The following is a 19,377-nucleotide window of genomic DNA, read 5'->3' on the forward strand; positions in this document are numbered from 1 at the left end:
AAAAAAGATGGAGGGAAAGCACATCCTCCCGGTTGCGTCATCTAAAACGCAGTAGTTTGAGATGCCACTAGGAGACAAGTAAGAATTCCTCCTTTATCTGGGTTCGAAGCCTACAATATTGCGCTTTATTTGCATCTTGAATTTCTACGTAAGACAGAGTGACGATTTCTTAGTACTGATCGTTATCTCTACTGTTACAACGAATATCGAATTTAACGAATTGATTTGGTATCGCGATGCTACTTCGCTATAACGAAACATTTGCGTCCCAAACTTAACCCGTTATTGATGCCTTTGATCGCACCCTGAACTTCTGGAATAGTTTATAATTGAAGTTTTTGTTTAAGTGCGCGCGCACACACACACACACACACACACACACACACACACACACACACACACACACACACACACACACACACACACGCGCGCGCGCAAAAGACGGACAAAAGATGCTGACGTAATCCAACGGGCCCAACTTGCCATCTTTCCGGTATACTTTATCCCGGTTTTTGCGTGACGAGAGCTATTTCGCGAGTGTCATGATCAGGGGCGTGACCCGTTATGCATGTTATGCATGTTCGTGCGTTTGTCTGTCTCTGTGTGTGTGCGTAAATGAAATTGTAAAAACCTAATCGGGCGTAGGCTTTAACTCTCCAAGCCACCAACCCCGTCTGGGCTGTTAGTCATGATACGTGGACACTCACGCCGAAGCACCGAGCGGTGAAGCGTTTTATTTGGCGACGTCGAAGGAGTGCTGCTCTGCGTCCGGTCCTCCCATGACGGTCTCGACGTTCTTGGCGCAGCGCGGCCTGCGCGTCACGAAGAAAGGCAGGCAGAACCAGTTGACGAATCCGTCGTCGGCGTCCGCCTCGTGCAGCCGCCTCTCCTCTTCGTCCTCGTCGCCCCAGAACTGTCCGTACCAGTCGAGAAAGCGCTGAACTGGCTTGCACGACAGCAACCGGTCGCGCAGCGCCCGCAGCCTCGGTCGCCGTACCGACTGGCCGCTGCTGCTCTGGTCTCCGCAGTCCGTAGGCATGAGAGCCCGGCACGAGCCTGCGTGATACACCCGTAGGTTGCTTGTATCATATGCGGGCGCAAGAAGGGGGCAGCCCCATCCAGGGGTGCCGGTAGGGAGGTGCAAAAGGGGCACTTGCCTCTTCGATAAAGCCTCGCCATCACTTGCCCTCACCCAAGTTTCATCAGTGCTCTCCCCCTCCTGCGATGCAACCCAGGTTTGCACCCCCCAAAAGAAATTTCTGACGGCAACCATGGCCCCATCTACCCTACAGCAAAAACAAGAGAGTGTACGGAGGCACACGACTTTATTCATTAGAAACATAATAACGTGCATTGGAGAACGGAAAGAAAGGAGCACTTCTATTAGAATCGAAACTACGATTTGCCTTGTCTCAAGATACACTGGCCCAGGCATACCTCCGTTCTGCAACCAAGTGAACAGCATGCGTATTTGGCTTTTGACGGCAGAACGGAACTTCAACGTGATACATGCAATCGGCAGCACGAGTCGCAGCGTATAGTTACCTCGAAAACTGTCAAGGCCTTAATTGCCTGTAGCAGTGTAACAACGCAAAGTCATCATCATCAGCCTGACTACGTCCACTGCAGGACAAAGGCATCTGCCATGTTCCGCCAGTTAACTCGGTCCTGTGCTTGCTGCTGCCAATGTATACCCGCAAACTTCTTAATCTCGTCTGCCCACCTAACCTTATGTCTCCCCCTAACCCGCTTGCCTTCTCTGGGAGTCCAGTTAGTTACCCTTAATGACCAGCGGTTATCCTGTCTACGCGCTACTTGCCCGGCCCGTGTCCATTTTCTCTTCATGATTTCATGATTCCTTAACCCCCTGATATCCTTAACCCCCGTTTGTTCCCTAATCCACTTTGCTCTCTTCTTGTCTCTTAACGCAAAGTACTAGCACCTATATTTCGGGAAGGCCCGCTAAACGTGAGCAGTTGCCTTCTTCAACCTCGGGCTCGCCAGACAAGTTCTTCAACTTGAAGTCTCACGCTGCACGACGAAGCAACGCGATCCGACGTTACAATCAAGAAACTTCAGCAGAGCGCCAAGCGAAAGCTCCGCGTTGACTCTGTTAGCCGCCCCGCCGCGGTAGTCTAAAAACAAAAATAGCAAAACAGATTAACAACAAAATTCGGCTGCTGACCCGCAGGTCGCGGGATTGAATCCCGGTTGCTGCGGCTGCATTTGCAATGGAGGCGGAAATGTTGTAGGCCCGTGTGCTCAGATTTGGGTGCACGTTAAAGAACACCAGGTGCCCAAATTTCCGGAGCCCTCCATCCACTACGGCGTCTCTCATAATCATATCGTGGTTTTGGGACGTTAAACCTCACAGGTCATCATGACTCTGTTAAGCCTTCTTCGTTTTTTCCGACCAGCCTCGCCAGCACACGAAGTGTTTTAATGAGAACTAGATATCTTCTAGTTCACTACAGACTCAACCAACAGGTGTAGTCGAGGGGAAAAGGGTGGTGCTGCGATAGAACCCCCCCCCCCCCCCCCCTTGCTCTTAGATGCCAGTTAATCAGGGGTGAGGTATCGTTCAGAAATCGTGTATGCATTGCAAGACTAAGGCGAAAATGTTTCAGCTGTTGAAGTTCGCGCTACATTAGCAGCGCCCATGCGTCACGTGGTGTCTGCTGGTCCATTCGTTCACCTTCAATTCGTGAACCCAGAGTTGTCTCTGCGTGAAGTGGTTCGAGAAGGCGCTGCACTTCGGCATTCGTTTCAAGAGTTGAACATGGCGGCAGAGGCACCGCAGTATTCGTTTTGAAAAAGTGCAGCTGTTGTGTAAGGCTAGTTCATGATTTCTCTGCACCTGCTCGTTAGATAAGGTCCGTTCGATTCAACTGCACCAATCAAAACCAGTTCACGGTTGTGTACGCGAAGTTCAGAAGTCGTGCAGCGCAAGTTCAGTGGTGCAGGCTCAGTGCGACGTCCGAAACGAATGACTACGGGCCGACAAGGTGCAGGCCTTATTTCTGTCTGCTTAGTTTACACCAATCAGCTAACATTGACCGAGGGCAAACCGCACATGCGTACAGTTATGAGGCTCAAACATCTTGGCAAAACACATCGCGTTAGTGGATGCGGATACGGCGATCACGCCAAAGTGCAGCATCGTCTGCTCAGCTGCACACGCGGCTGCACCATGCTGGCACCGTGAGCGTAGGAGGTTCAGGAAAATCGTGAACCATCACTGCACCTCTTTTGCACCTTTTAAAACAAATGGCAGGGTTCAGAGGTCGTCAATGCTGCACCGCTGAAACGAATGGTGCTGCACCTTGGTGCAGCACCTCGTGAAATAGTTCATGTGGTGCAGGTGAATCGAATATAGCCCGTGTAGCACAAGATGGTTGCAGCCAGCTGCAGCAGACGACATAGCTGATTGCAATCGTGTATCTTTTAATGGCGTCCAACAAGTGGGACAGTGAACATTTTCTGCTAGACACATGCCAAGCAACGTATGTGGCGTCGTATTTTACGAATGACAACCTCCACAACCTGCAAGACAGCCGACGAGTAGCATAGCAGTTGCACGACATCTGCACTATAGTGGTCGGTTCCACGTCTCGGGCTTCTGCATTTGCTGTAAACGTCACCTGCACGAAGACAGCACTCACACGACACCACGGTACCACCGTGTCAGAAAGTGCAGGGTGAATTGAATGGACCTTATGCCCTGCTCACCACGGACGAATTTTCGGAGAACTGCAAACCGACGCGCCTCTTAGGGGCTATGACAAAAAAGAAAGCACCTCGCCCACGGCTGTGCCTCGCCACGGTCGCCGCAGTCATCGTTGTTATTACGCGATGCGCCGCCGAGAGAATTATGAGTAGTACATTGAAGGAATTTTCATGAGTTTCATAGAGGCAGTGTCATGTGCAAAAGCTAAGCCGCTAAGGTAAATGCACTGCTCATTTCATCTTCTAGTACACTGAACTTCATCACTGCCCTGCGGCTTAGAAGTGTGGCAGTTTGGGCTAATTGGTATGACATGACGATAGTTAGAGCGCGAGAACAGAACGACGACAAACCCGTGTCCTTCTTGTCTCTTTGTCGTTGTTCTGTTCTCGCGCTATAACTATCGTCTTGCCCTGCGGCATCCCGCACTGAATTGCTCAGTATTCAAAAATGCCACACATTAGCTTGTTTTCTTGCCTATAGGTGGCGCAACAAACAACAGACCTGCGCTTTTTTGAAATTTCCGTCAATTTTGATGCACGCGAAGCAGATTTTTGTATTTCTTTTCGCAACACGAATGATTATAGTGTGCCAAAATTGTACTAGCACACTATACGCATTATCAAATAACTCTGGCGACAGTACAGTTATGCTGGCTAGGCTAGTGTGTTCTTTCGCCTGCGGACTGTGACGTGGCCGGCAAGTTTTGGCGTTAATTATGGTTACAAATGTGACGCATGCTGCGCTGGCTGTGCGCTAACTCCCAATCAACATTTTCTGTCGCTCTCCCGCCCTCCTCGACGGCCACGTATGCTATTCGCGAAACTTCCTTTGCACAGATGCCATGCATGGCTGTCAGCCATAACTATAGTGGCGGAAGTATGTGAGTTGATTCGATTGAAATTCGGTGATTTGTAAACATATTCACATGAAATCAACTTTACAAATGAAAGCAGATGTCAAAATGCCCTCGGCCGATAAGAATCAGCTGGTCGAGCTGCGTCGGTGGTATAGTGGTTAGCATAGCTGCCTTCCAAGCAGTTGACCCGGGTTCGATTCCCGGCCGACGCAATTTTTTTTTTGTTCAATCTTGTTCCTGTGCGTCGATTTTTTTTTTTTCAGTTGCAAGTTGAAGTGGGCACCTCGTGATGTCAGCTGCTTTTTAACAACTCAGTAATGTATTTCGACAGCAGTGTTTAATTTTGTAACTCAAGACATCGCACTTGCTTTGGACAGTTCCACGTCGGGCCGAATGCTCTGATACAAAACTGTTTTGTATCGACGACAAAGAACGATACCAACTAGCCCAAACTGCCACACTTCTATGTCTTGCGGAGATATATAAAAAAAGCGAACACACGTCGTGTGTTTCAAGGCTAATCGTGAAAAAAAGAGAGTAAAGAATGGGATTCGATTTGGCCGTCCGCTACACTCAGAAAACCGCGCCGACCAGAAGCGTCGGTGGTATAGTGGTTAGCATAGCTGCCTTCCAAGCAGTTGACCCGGGTTCGATTCCCGGCCGACGCATTTTTTTTTTTTTCTGGCATGGTGCTTCTTTTTTAACGCATTTCGTGGTTCGATTAGCAGGATAATCTGCGCTGTATATGCGCGTTGCGAATACCCTGAAGGCACTGCAATATTTTTTCAAGTTAAGTTAATTCCTTCGCAACAAGTCGGAGGTCCTTAGGAGAAAAGATGTCGCAGACATTTTAAAAATATAAGGGAGCTTACTAAACATGCATAGACCAAAGTAAGAGCTTGTTTATTTTGAGACACAAAATAAATACACGGATTGTACATGGCTTACCTAAACCTTCTGTGCACATGTGCAAAAACAACAATTTTTTATATAAAAAGAATAAATTAAAAAATCCCGATAAATTACAGATAGTACCGTTTCAGCAGATGCTGTATGTTAAGGACCAGACTTCGCACATGTTTCTTGAACTTACATTCAGGCAGCTCAAGGTTAATATTAGTTAATAATTTGTTTAATATAGTAGGTATCTGATAACTAAGAAGGAATTCTCCGTAACGTGTGATAACTGAACTGGTGATTGTACCGTATCTGCATCATTATCCGACTGAAAACGCGTACGCTTGGTCTCCTGGTACGGCCAAGTTTAGTTAGAGCATCATGCTTATACTAGTTAGCCTTTTAAAATGAATTGTGTATATTAGATATGGAGCGTAGAAAATTCCTCTTGCTTATATATTGAGATCAACATCATTGAACAAAGAACTCCCTTTCTTTGCTTTCCCTCTTCCCTGTTACATCACCATGGGTACATAACTGGAGAAGGGGAGGTCAAAACTAGAGAATAACCTATGGCGTAACATAGCATTGGCAATCGTTGCATGAAACTGTAATAAAAAAAAATATTTGCCTGGAAGATCAGTTTTTTTTTTAATTCGCGTGTAATGATTGCGAAGACTGCAGGTCTTGTAAGCTGCGCTGTGTGATATACCATACAGCGGCAGCAAAAGTTTCGTTAACGTAAGCTACAGCTGCTTATATTTTGGTTAATGTTTGCTGTTCATTCTCATAACGGTAATGCAATAAAGTAATCTATGTGCACCACTCTACACTCCTAGTTAAGTCCATACATTCCTATTTAAGTCATGTTTAAAGTGCCGGATATAACCAGGAAACCGTACATTTTTCGTAACGTTTCCCGGATATAGCCCGCAGTTAACCAGGACCTGATTAAAAGTGTAGCTCATGAGTCAGTACACAATTTGAGGACAGGACGGGGTATAGTAAAATGGCTATGAATATAGAGATTCATACTGAAATATATATATATAGACCACGCGTTCGTACTGAGACCTGCAGTATCTCGATTCCACAGTGTCTGGTTTATCTCGGCGCTAGCCCTTTCTCTCGAGGCTGTCTTGAGCTCACCTTGTCGTAGATGCACTTCTCTACCGGGGCGAGTCAGTCCCGGCGATAGACGTGGCACTCAGTCTGCGTCCGCCCGTAAGGAGTTCATCTTTTTCTTTTTGGTGTTTACAGAGCTGGGCATTGCTTGCTGGCTTGCTTGCTTGATCCTTCCAATTTGGCTCTTACCCACATCGGGATGTCGGCCATGAAACCGGATGTTAACATTACAACATTTAAGAATTGAAACGAAGAAAACAAACTGTAGAGTATATATAGAAATCTACTGCGGAATATGGAAATAGAGAAACAAAAAATCAGATGATTATTCTAAATGTATCCATGCAATACGTGCAGAAGAACACAGTGGTGGTATGCAAGCGGCTAATAAGAGACAGGCTGCAGTGGGAAATTTCTAATGGAAATTAATTTGCAAAGAGACAGATATAATGTTTATTTGCACCCGTCGAGAATGACGGGAGAGAAGGCTTTCGCCTCTTGCCCCATCAATCTCCCTAGAATCCTGGGCCGTCTTCGGCAGCCACGACGCCGAAGAACAACGTAAACTCATCGGTCTCGCCCTAAACGCCGCCGAATCGCTATAAAATTTTGAAAGGAATCTTTTTTGTGTCGTCAAGAAATTCACAGACGGCTTAGCAGCTGTTCCGGTTGCTGTGACACCGCGAAGAAGCCCAGAGGGAAATAAATATTTTCGCCATCTAGAGTAAGCTATAAACTTATTCATAAAATTTCGAAATGTTCTCTTCTTGCGGCTAATAAAACTACTGCAAGTTAGTAAGATATTGACACGGGTGTGGAAATACTTCTCCAGGGGAGCAGCTGGAATGGCACCCAATGAAGACGACGACATTGGTGTTGTGGGGCTCAGCCGGGGTTGCTCTGCGCTCTGGCATTCTGTGCGCCCTGTGATCCCGCTCTCCAACGTACTCACGATCTCTAAATAAATACTCCCTGTAACAATGTGATCGATGTTTTCCTGATTTTTGGCAGTAACGACATACTAAACCAGACCTGTATAAATAAAAATTTCGAGGAGGCAAACGACATCGAAATTTTGCAAAGGACGCCTCCAATTTACGAGTGGCACAACATTTATTATTCCAAGCAAAAGACAGATGACCATATTCCTGAACTGGTGATTTGATTTTAATGTAATCTTGAAATATGGAATATTTGCGGAATCTAGATTCATTAATCAATGCTGTGTTAAGCACAATGGACATTACAGAACCATCGAGGGACCCAGCGGGCTTGAGCGTCAGCCATCTTGTTCAGAAATACGCCATGATGACTGTGAACGCATACCAATCGCACTGAACGCAAGCTTTTAGGGAATAATCATGTGAATCAATTCAGAATAGAGAGTCGGAAGGCCAAGCTGAACTGGGAATCAGTAACTATAGCAACTGCCGAGTCATTCATTGAAACTTTTCGAATGGCAAAGAGTATTGATAAGAGATGTATAATGCAGGAGACCCAAACAGAATGACCACAATGAAGCTTCTGAAAAAACCGCCAGGCCTGTTTACGTGCAACGCGCAGCACAGTCACAGCGAGAACTGGACGAGCGGAGAGCCTTTTTTAAAACTCTTAGGGTAACTGGTACAAGCGAACTTGCAATGTATACCTACTACACCAAAAATTATCATGTAGTGGGTAGGCATTCACTAAGCCATTCTTCATCATTCTTCGGAGAAGCGTGGTACCCACTACAACCTCGCAAGCAATTTTGAGCAATTTTACAATGCAGTGGTTGACAACGATGAATAATTATACCTGAAGGTTTAGTAAATGGGTTGGGAAAGTGTGCGAGACCGTGCGAGATTTCATTGCACAATCGAAAAAATTTACTCAATAACCTCAATACCGAAACTTTCTCAGTGAACCAATTTTGGCTAGAGGAAAATTCTCTTTGATATCAATCATTTATTTCTCCTTCAGTAGGAACTAATTCATTCAATTTTTCTCACGAATAATTTTGAAAATTAATATTTCTGTTTTCGCATTACTACTTAAACATATATATATATATATATATATATATATATATATATATATATATATATATATATATATATATATATATATATACTGTAGCGAAAACAATAATAGCAAAAATATTACATTTCTAAATTATTCGTGAGAAAAAAATTGAATGAATTAGTTCCTACTGAAGGAGAAATAAATAATTGATATCAAAGAATATTTTCTTGTAGCCTACATTCATTGGTTGTTGTTCTTTTCGCTATAGTATATATATATATATATATATTGTTACGTGATTTCGTCTGACTGAAAGAGGGCATAGTGGGGCATACCCAAGGAGGTGCCTCATACTGAGAGAAAAGAAGTGGACGTTCTCAGTGAGCTGCGTTGTGGCTGCGGACCGACAACTGTTATTTTCCACGTAACATTTTTGGTGGAAGTGCTGGGTGCTCTTCTGACAACGGAGCTACGCAGTGGACGCCTCCTTAAGTCTGCTACCATGGCTCCGGGTGAGGATACGGCTTCGCCACCTACCTCAGCAACGACAGCAACCCGGTACGTCGCCCTAACGCAACCCCGTGATCCCGGTACCTTTACTGGAGAGGACAACGTGAATGTGGACAAGTGGCTTAGCATGTACGAGCGCATCAGCAAGCAATATGGCTGGGACCCAACCGTTATGCTTGCGAATGTCATTTTCTATCTTGACAAGACCCCTCGCACCTGGTTTGAGACCCATGAGCACGAAATCACAAGCTGGGAAATGTTTAAGCAACAGCTCCGCGACCTTTTTGGCAACCCGTTTGGTCAACAACTTGATGCCCGAAAGCAATTGGCTGTCCGTACACAGACGTCCACTGAGCCCTACTTGACTTATATTCAAGACGTCTTAGCGTTGTGTCAAAGGGCCGATCCCAACATGACTGAGGCCGACAAGATTTCGCACGTGTTAAAAGGAATCGCCGACGATGCGTTCAGTCTGCTTGTATTCACCAACGTAACGACCATGGACGCCGTGATCAAAGAGTGCCGCCGTCTCGAGCAGGCGAAGAGTCGACGCATTTTGCAGCAGTTTCAGCGCCTACCCAACACCGCGGCAACGTCGTCTTGCGAAGCCACTCCTTGTCATCCGTCTACAACCGAAGACGTGACGCGCATCGTCCGACGTGAACTCGAGGCCGCTTATCCGGCTGCCAACAAACTACCGACGTTGCCCGACGCCTCAACGCCAGCTGTTGCCTTGATCCAGGCTGTTGTCCGCCAGGAATTCGCAAACCTTGGTATCCTGTCCACTGCATCCACACTGGATAATACTGGTCCCTCGATAGCTTCTGTGGATATGAGACGTCGCCGTCCGTACTCTATTCAAACCAGGAACCCATCTGAATGGCGAACAGCTGATGATAAGCCAATCTGCTTTCGCTGTGGTCGCGCAGGGCACATCGCTCGTTACTGCCGCAGTCAATGGCCATCTATGTCTTCTGGCTCGTACCCCGCTTACAGTAGCTCATTCCGTCCACCAAACCACCGTTATCCGACCCGCACTCAGTCTACAGCATTTACTGCCCCTGAGGACTACGGCCACTTTGCCCCGTCGTCGCCACCGCCTCAAAGCCGCCCTTCTCGTTCAAACACGCGTCGCCGCTCTCCCTCGCCATCGTTCAACCGCCGCTCGTCCCCGGAAAACTAGGCTGCGCAGCTTCTGGAGGTGAAGCTGCCCTGTCGACCTTACCCAAAAATCCTCTGTTGCCCTTACGTTTGAACCGGAACACCCTAGAAGTATATGTTGATGGTACACCTGTTGAAGCTTTGATAGATACGGGCGCTCACGTCTGTATTATGAGTTCGCGTTTTCGTCGTCGCATGAAGAAGGTCCTCACGCCCCCCTTGACCAGTGTCGTCCAAGTTGCAGATGGTGCAAAAGTCCCTGTCGTCGGTATGTGCACAGCTCAACTTACCGTAGCCGGTCATCAAGTGGTCGTCCTTTTTACCGTGCTTGAAACATGTCCCCACGACCTCATACTAGGCCTCGATTTTCTTGCCGCCAATTCTGCTCTGATTGATTGCTCCGCTGGTGTGCTCCGCCTTGAACTACCACAAATCAGTGCCGCCCCGTACCAACCTACATGCCGATTACAATGCAGCGATTTTGTTCGCCTGCCCTCGAAAACTGTGACGTACGTCGATTTTCTGTGCTCACCAGCTGTGCCCGACGGTGACTATTACGCTACGCCTCTCACCGACGTACTCCTTGCGCACAATGTTGCAGTGCCCTATACGGTGCTCAGCATCACAGATAACAAAACATGTCTACCTCTTGTCAATTTCGGCTACATGAATCATGTGCTTCCACAAGGCATTTCTGTGGCCCACCTGTGTCCGTTGCTCGATTCACAAATTGAAGTGCTTGCCTTAGACACACTTGCTTCACCGCAGTGCACATCACTCGCAACACATTCGGGCAGCCGTCAAATTGTAGACATGATCGCCACTGATCTTCCATCTCCGCAAGTTGAAGCCCTACAACATCTTCTCGAGGCCTACCAGGATATTTTCGATTTTGGTGACCGACCTCTTGGGCAGACGTCCTTTGTCCAGCATCGCATACACACAGGTGATGCCAACCCTGTTCACCGCCGTCCCTACAGAGTGTCTGCTTTTGAGCGGAGCATAATTCAGAAGGAGGTGAACAAGATGCTAGCGAAGGACATTATTGAACCATCCTCCAGTCCCTGGGCATCCCCGGTGGTATTAGTTAAAAAGAAAGACGGATCGTGGCGATTTTGTGTGGACTATCGCCACCTTAACAATATCACCAAGAAAGACGCATACCCTCTGCCCCGCATTGATGACGCCCTTGATTGCCTCCATGGTGCCGCCTACTTTTCTTCCATAGATCTTCGTTCTGGTTATTGGCAGATTGCCGTGGACCCCATGGACCGAGAGAAGACGGCTTTTGTAACACCCGATGGCCTCTACCAATTCAAAGTCATGCCTTTCGGCTTATGTAATGCCCCCGCCACCTTTGAACGAATGATGGACTCCCTGCTCCATGGATTCAAGTGGTCTATGTGTCTTTGTTATCTGGATGACGTGATTGTGTTTGCTCCCACTTTTGAAGCGCACCTTGAGAGACTGTCAAAAAGTCTTGATGTATTCCGTCTCGCCGGCCTTCAGCTGAATTCATCTAAGTGCCGGTTTGGTCGCCGTCGCATTACAATACTTGGACATATTGTTGACGCTTACGGTGTACAGCCTGACCCAGAAAAAGTTCGAGCTGTGAAGGACTTTCCTGTGCCGAAAACCGCCAAAGATGTCCGCAGCTTTGTGGGGCTCTGCTCCTATTTTCGGCGGTTCATCAAGAACTTCGCGGAAATCGCTCGGCCCCTAACAGATTTACTCAAACCGGATGAGACGTTTACCTGGGGTCCCTCGCAAGCAGCAGCATTTTCCGACCTGACCACTTGGCTCACTTCTTCTCCTGTGCTGGCTCACTTCGACCCTACGGCACCGACGGAAGTGCGCACCGATGCCAGCGGTTACGGAATAGGCGCTGTGTTGGCTCAGCGACAACGTGGGCAGCATCGCGTGATAGCTTATGCCAGCAGGCTGTTGTCCACCTCGGAGCGTAATTATTCCATCACAGAGCGCGAATGCCTAGCGCTGGTGTGGGCAGTCGCGAAATTTCGCCCTTACTTATACGGCCGACCATTTATAGTTCTTACCGACCACCACGCTCTCTGCTGGCTCGCCTCCCTCAAAGATCCCACAGGTCGTCTCGCCCGCTGGGCACTCCGCCTCCAGGAGTATTCTTACACCGTAGTGTACAAATCAGGAAAACTGCACAAAGATGTGGATTGTCTGTCACGCTACCCTGTGGCCGACTGCGATCCTACGAGCACTGATTCTGTGGGCTGCGTCCTTTCCATCTCCCAGCTGCTTCATCTCGGGGACGAGCAGCGTCGCGATCCGGATATCAGCCGCCTAATACAACAGCTCGAATCTTCACCGCAAGACGCTTCCGTTCGCATGTTTACCTTAAAGGACGACACCTTATATCGGCGTAATTTATCGCCCCATGGTCACGACCTACTTCTGGTCATACCAAAGCACCTGCGTTCTACAGTCCTACGCGAGCTCCATGACGCGCCAACCGCGGGTCACCTTGGTGTCTCTCGCACATATGACCGTGTGCGCCGCCGCTTCTACTGGCCTGGCCTTTCACGTTCTGTACGTCGCTATGTCAACGCTTGTGAAATTTGCCAGCGTCGCAAAAAGCCGTCGAGACTACCTTCCGGATATCTTCAGCCCATCGACATCCCATCGGAGCCATTCTTCCGTGTTGGTTTGGACCTTCTCGGTCCCTTCCCAACATCCGCCTCCGGAAACAAGTGGGTCGCGGTGGCTATGGATTACGCGACCCGTTATGCAGTTACGCGAGCCATGCCAACAAGCTGTGCTACAGACGTCGCTGATTTTCTTCTACGCGATCTCATTTTAGTGTATGGAGCCCCTCGTCAACTGCTGACAGACCGAGGCCGTACGTTCCTTTCGAAGGTGGTTGACGATATCCTGCGTTCCTGCTCTACCCAACATAAGCTCACGACATCGTACCACCCCCAGACAAATGGGCTTACAGAACGTTTAAACCGCACCTTGACAGACATGCTATCAAAATACGTCTCGGCCGACCATCGTGATTGGGACCTTGCACTACCCTACGTGACGTTCGCATACAATTCCTCCCGGCATGACACTGCCGGGTACTCGCCATTTTACCTTCTGTTTGGACGCGAACCAACATTGCCGTTGGATACCTTCCTGCCAGCCGCTGCGCAGTATACTTCTGAATATGCACGCGACGCTATTACCCGAGCCGACCATGCTCGTCAGCTTGCCCGCAGCAGGTTAATGGCATCCCAAGACTCGCAGAAGCATCGTTACGACGAGCGGCATCGCAACGAACACTTTCCAACAGGCTCCCTCGTTCTTCTTTGGTCCCCTACGCGACATGCAGGCCTGTCAGAAAAACTTCTCTCTCGTTTCACGGGCCCATACCGCGTGCTTAGACGAGTGACCGAAACTACATATGAAATTGTCCCTGATAATCCATCAACCTCTTCCGCTCTGCTGTCAAGGGACATCGTCCACGTATCAAGGCTCAAGCATTACCACACTGCTCCTGCTGTGGCCCCGTAAACTCGCCGGGTCGGCGCTTTCGCCGCCGGGGGTCGTGTTACGTGATTTCGTCTGACTGAAAGAGGGCATAGTGGGGCATACCCAAGGAGGTGCCTCATACTGAGAGAAAAGAAGTGGACGTTCTCAGTGAGCTGCGTTGTGGCTGCGGACCGACAACTGTTATTTTCCACGTAACAATATATATATATATATATATATATATATATATCTTCGATAAGTTACCCGATTCTCGGCCAGTTTCCCAGGGTGGGCGTGAGCCAAAAATTTAGGATCTACATCTACAGTACCGGGCGGCCCACTCGTTAGGAGATTCGCATTTTTTGGTGCCTGGTTGTCCCTTCAGTGGCTGTTCTAAAACGCTTCATTACTCATGCTAATGAGATTTTTTTCCCGACATCAAGCCTATATCTAGTGTCAGTTTTTGCCGAAAGTTCAAGCACCATCGCGGCTCTGTGGTGTAACGCTGGGCTGGCATGCAGGGGAGCCGGCTTCGAACCTCATCGTGTCCTCAATCTGTTTATTCACTTAATTTTAGGGGCGAAGCTCCTTAAAGCGGCACCCGTTCGTCTCTCGTAGTCGTAGTCGTAGTCTGTAACCAGTGTTACATTTTGACCTGCAAGTTCGTGCCGGTGGGAGATTTCTCCTGTGCTTTGTTGAACACTAAAAAGTTTGCGGCGTGCGCGTTAACTAAAAGCCGAATGCTCCTGTCTCTCATTCCCCATTAGCAGCCATTGGCATGTACATTGAGCACTATCTGACAAGAAAGGGTTGCTACGTTATACTTGCTGGGCGTAACCTCCTTGGTTTTAGAAAGGTTTAGCAAGCGTTGGGCCGCAGTGCCATGAATACAGTTAAGTAGTATATACCATGAACTCGAGGTGGTTAAAGGTGGGAAGTAGACACGAAGCGCAATCCGTGAGAAAGTGTGCGTGTGCCTCCTCTCGTTCAGTCTTTGGAATGTCCGCTGAACGGTGGTGCTTCTATATGAGGAAGATATGATGAAAAGATGCGAGATGGTGGTTCTTGGAGTGTTGAATAGATGGATGAACGGACACACAGACAGATGCATGGATGGACGCATGAACGGACGCATCCTGCGTGGGGTAGGTGCCGGCCTCGCAGGGCGCGGTCTACCCTTCTGATGTTCTAGACTATGCAGTCCTAGAGACACTGGGCCAAGAACTCGAGGGTTGAACCTGACCCGACAGAGAATACTTGAGTTCCCGCGCCCCGTGCTTGCGGGCCATGAGTTCCCCTTCTCCTCTGCCTGGCCAGGGCCCCCTCGAGCCGCTGGATCGCCCATTTCTGAGATTGGCAGTCCATTGAGCGGATCCACCGCTCCATCTGCGCTGGCAGGTTTGGCGGGTGGTGCTGTCGTCGGCACCAGTTACTCCGCTGCGAGATTCCCCAGCCCAGCCGCACACATCACCGTCGGCACCGTCGCACGAACCGCCGCCAGGTATCGCTGCACTGTCACACCTGGAGTAGTGTGAGATTCGCTGCTTCTGTTTTACATCGTTCATGCGGAACATACCCACTTCTGGGATTGGCCAAGAGATTAACGGGACGTGGCCAGGGGGTGGTTGAATAGGTTCAACCTGTACCTCTTCACGAAAGTTTTGAGTTTTGTATGTTTATATATGCGCGAATAGACACATTCGAGCACCCACAGGAACATACTTAATCAAAGTGGAACCACTTCACCCCCACCCTTCACGGAAAAAAGTTTGTAAGTATACGCCCCTGGAATGCACGGATTGTACATATTTCAAACGAAAGCTCGTCTGCTCAAACAATGTGATAATCGTGTAATCAATCAATGATTACACGACCAATAATGATCATGTAATGATCAGGTAACATGATGTTGAGCAATGATCTGGTAACCTGATGACTAAATTATTGTGAGGTTATCATCGCAACTACCTCATGATCGATTGAATTTATTGTGCTATCTTTTACAAAAAATCACAATTTGAGTTATTTTTGTAAAAAGTACATATTTAGGGCCCAGATTAAAGAAGAAAGAGAGAGAAGGGGTGGGGGGATTTCAAATACCGCTAAATTAATGACACATTCAACTCAATGGCTCAATGATTTGAAATATTATGAGTGAAAACGCCTCTCAACGAACATTGTTTGTTCGCCAAATTAACCGAATAGAATGCATGCGCCACAATCAGAAACGACAGATGAAACTCGATTTCATGGAGTGATGAGGGAACTAAAGTCACTTCGCTAAAACGGAAAGTTCGTAATATCGAGAGAGATACCTTTTGGTTTCTCGAGTTCTAAAATTTTAACGAATTTATGAGGGACACTTTATTTGCCACTCACACACCTGCGCGTGTGAAAAATTTGCGAGTGTAGCCAGTCATGGAGTTTCTCATGTCCGGGTGATGTCGGCGAGGTGGTCACGTGACTTTATATGGCAAGCTGCCTGTATGTGCACAGCTGAGAACAAATGCGGTGGTAGCACGCAGAATCAGATAGTCGCGAGGAGATGGTAGGCTAAACCATCGAATCACTAAAGCAACCACCGCCGCTCGGCCCATTTGATAGAAAAGGGACGTGAAAGATTTTCCTCGCGTTAATGAAATACTCTTCCTTGGTTGCTATGTCACTATTAGACGACGAAGCGAGCAATAGAAAGGAAAATGATGGGTGTAACTCACGTACCCGCCGCAGCACGTCAGCGCATGGCTTTTTGACGCAGCGCCGCGCCCTCCACCTGCGGAGAAAGAGGGCGCACGGCTACGTGATGTTACGCATCCTCTCTCTTCATAAGGGGAGGGCGCGGCGCCGCGTCGGAATTCCACGCGCTGACGTGTTGTGACGTGTACCTGTTGTCAGGGCTTATTTTAAGAGATATGGAGAGAGCAGAGTGCATCGAGGAACAAATGGGTGATAAAGGAGTCAAAGTCGAAATAAAGAAGAAATGGTCATGGGCAGGCCACGTAGCACGAAATCAAGATAACCGCTGGTCATCAAGGATCACATATTGGACTCGGAGAAAAGGCAAGCGGGGGAGATATAAAGTTAGGTGGGCAGGTGAAATTAGGAAGTTTGCGGGTATAAAGTGGAAGCGGCAAGCACATGTAGACCGAGTTGACTGGTGGAACATGGTAGAGGCATTTGCCCTGCAATGGGCGTATTCAGGCTGCTGCTGCTGCTGCTGCTGCTGCTGCTGCTGCTCATGATGATGATGATGATGATGATGATGATGATGATGATGATGATGATGATGATGATGAAGAAGAAGAAGAAGAAGAAGAAGAAGAAGAAGAAGAAGAAGAAGAAGAAGAAGAAGAAAAAGAAGAAGAAGAAGAAGAATATCACCACTATTGTCGCGACAAGACGCTTCGTAAGCGAGGAAACGCGCAAAAACGAAACGCTCGTGGCGATGACGTTGAAATTCTCGCGTCAAATGCCGTAACGTCATAAATTTTGCCGGGCGTCCACTAGGCCACACGTGGTTTCTAATGAGTGAAAATGGCGTAGATCATCTTCTGAAGGGGCCATAGAAATACCACGTTTGCGGAAATTTAGTGGCGCCAATGTCACGAAAAGACGGAAGAGACACTTTTCAAATGAAGCGAGCTATGCGCGGAGATTTCGGCGCGATATTACAAAAAAATAAAAATAAAACGTTTACCGCGTTTTTTTCTCTCTCTATATCTAAACGTATGGCAGTGAAATCAACGACCATTGAGTTGATCGGTATTATCTGATGTTTAACGTTCCACAACCACGATATGATTTATGAAAGACGCTGTGGAGGAGGGCTCCGGAAATTTCGACCAACGTGCAGTGGCTTCGGACAATATACAGACCTCTGTTACGCCTACAAACCCCGCCGCGGTGGTTTAGTGGCTAAGGTACTCGGCCGCTGACCCGCAGGTCGCGGGTACGAATCCCGGCTGCGGCGGCTGCATTTCCGATGGAGGCGGAAATGTTGTAGGCCCGTGTGCTCAGATTTGGGTGCACGTTAAAGAACCCCAGGTGGTCGAAATTTCCGGAGCCCTCCACTACGGCGTCTCTCATAATCATATGGTGGTTTTGGGACGTTAAACCCCACATAGTGGAGTGAGAAAACGATAAAATACAGGAAAAGATTGAAGACTTGACTTGAGAGTGGCCAACTCTAACTACATTGTTTACTTTCATTTACGAGATAACCGCAATTTAGTCGTGATGTAAGGAAAAAAATCTCTTAATGCATGCAGTTCGCTATGTTATACATCCTGCAAAAAATCTTTTTATCTTCGCATTTAGCGCAGCCTGGAAGATCGCAGAGTAAATGCGAAATTTTGAGAACCAAAATAAAAAAGAAAAAGAGAACCAAAAAAGAAACATTGCATAAACCATAAAGTATGGTGCGCTCTTTTATCACACGGGTTCAAGCATACAACACGTTTGAGTATGCATTGTTGCCGAGGGTTGTGTGCGAGTCAGTGTGAAGAACACGGAAAGTTGATGAAGTAGCCCATATCACAAAGGCCTCACTTCGATTTAACGTTGATAATCGTCTAACGAAAAAAAAGAAAAAAAACTTTGCGTCGGCCGGGAATCGAACCCGGGTCAACTGCTTGGAAGGCAGCTATGCTAACCACTATACCACCGACGCCCGCCGGACAGTGCATTAGCTTGAGTTTTAGGGAAACTTCATTGAAACTGGATCTGTTTCGCTATCCGTAATTTTTGCGACGCGGAAGTTATATTTGAATCTCCCATAGTACTTTGTGATAACTAAGTGCATGCAAAATATTTTCATGTAGGGTGTTGAATACAAAACGCATGAATGCCGTGCAATTTGTTTTACTTATTTAGCGCAAAGAAATAACATCTTGAAAGAAGAACAATGTGCGCATTAATGCGTGGTTCTTGTAGTACTGCACACACACACACACACACACACACACACACACACACACACACACACACACACACACACACACACACACACACACACACACACACACACACACACACACACACACACACACACACACACACACACACACACACACACACACTTTATCTCTCTCTCTCTCTCTCTTGCAACGGGGCGCAAAATATTGGCAAAGCACGTTGGGGGGGGGGGGGGAGTAGTGTAAGAGGTTTCGCAGGGGGCCTTCTAAATGCCGATGGCGAAAAATTGCACATCCTAACCCTGTGGTTCTTCATGCCATCTACCCTGAACGGTATCCAAGTGCGGATTGCCCCGCTTGTGGACTGTTAGCCTCATTCAATCATGTGTTGTGGGAATGTGAAGCAATTGGCCCCGCCCTCAGCGAGGACAGGTGGGCTGCGCTCTTACGCAGCCCCGAACTTAAGGATCAAACCCTGGCCGTTCAGAGTGCCCGTGAACGGGCCGCCAAGCTCGGCTTGACGGTACCTACGTGGGATTAGCCGGGTGGCGCGGGGTCTCCCCTGCGTCTTCTCAGGACAAAAATAAAGTTTTAATCAATCAATCAATCAGTCGGTGACAATAAAAGCTCAGAAAACACAGACCTTGAATAAATAAATAAATAAATAAATAAATAAATAATGATTGATTATTCAT

The 19,377-nt window shown here is 47.8% G+C and overlaps 2 protein-coding genes and 3 non-coding genes across 6 annotated transcripts in view; 3 read left to right on the forward strand and 2 right to left on the reverse strand.

The window, feature by feature from the left end:
• LOC119174261 (NADP-dependent malic enzyme) overlaps positions 1-19,377 on the forward strand; it is a 144,785-nt gene that overhangs the window by 28,151 nt on the left and 97,257 nt on the right. The window lies entirely within an intron of this gene.
• On the reverse strand, positions 693-6,961 carry LOC142784581 (uncharacterized). The gene is made up of 2 exons (XM_075883000.1): positions 6,630-6,961; positions 693-1,056 (listed from the first exon to the last, which is right to left on the reverse strand). The coding sequence occupies exon 2, from the start codon at positions 1,037-1,039 to the stop codon at positions 734-736; it is 306 nt and encodes a 101-aa protein (XP_075739115.1). The 5' UTR covers positions 1,040-1,056; positions 6,630-6,961; the 3' UTR covers positions 693-733.
• TRNAG-UCC (transfer RNA glycine (anticodon UCC)) lies at positions 4,724-4,795 on the forward strand. The gene has a single exon. It is a non-coding gene; the product is annotated as a tRNA-Gly (tRNA).
• Positions 5,180-5,251, forward strand: TRNAG-UCC (transfer RNA glycine (anticodon UCC)). The gene has a single exon. It is a non-coding gene; the product is annotated as a tRNA-Gly (tRNA).
• On the reverse strand, positions 18,367-18,438 carry TRNAG-UCC (transfer RNA glycine (anticodon UCC)). Its single transcript has one exon. It is a non-coding gene; the product is annotated as a tRNA-Gly (tRNA).

This window comes from Rhipicephalus microplus, unplaced genomic scaffold (genome assembly GCF_043290135.1).
Source record: "Rhipicephalus microplus isolate Deutch F79 unplaced genomic scaffold, USDA_Rmic scaffold_15, whole genome shotgun sequence".
Taxonomy (NCBI): Eukaryota; Metazoa; Arthropoda; class Arachnida; order Ixodida; family Ixodidae; genus Rhipicephalus; species Rhipicephalus microplus.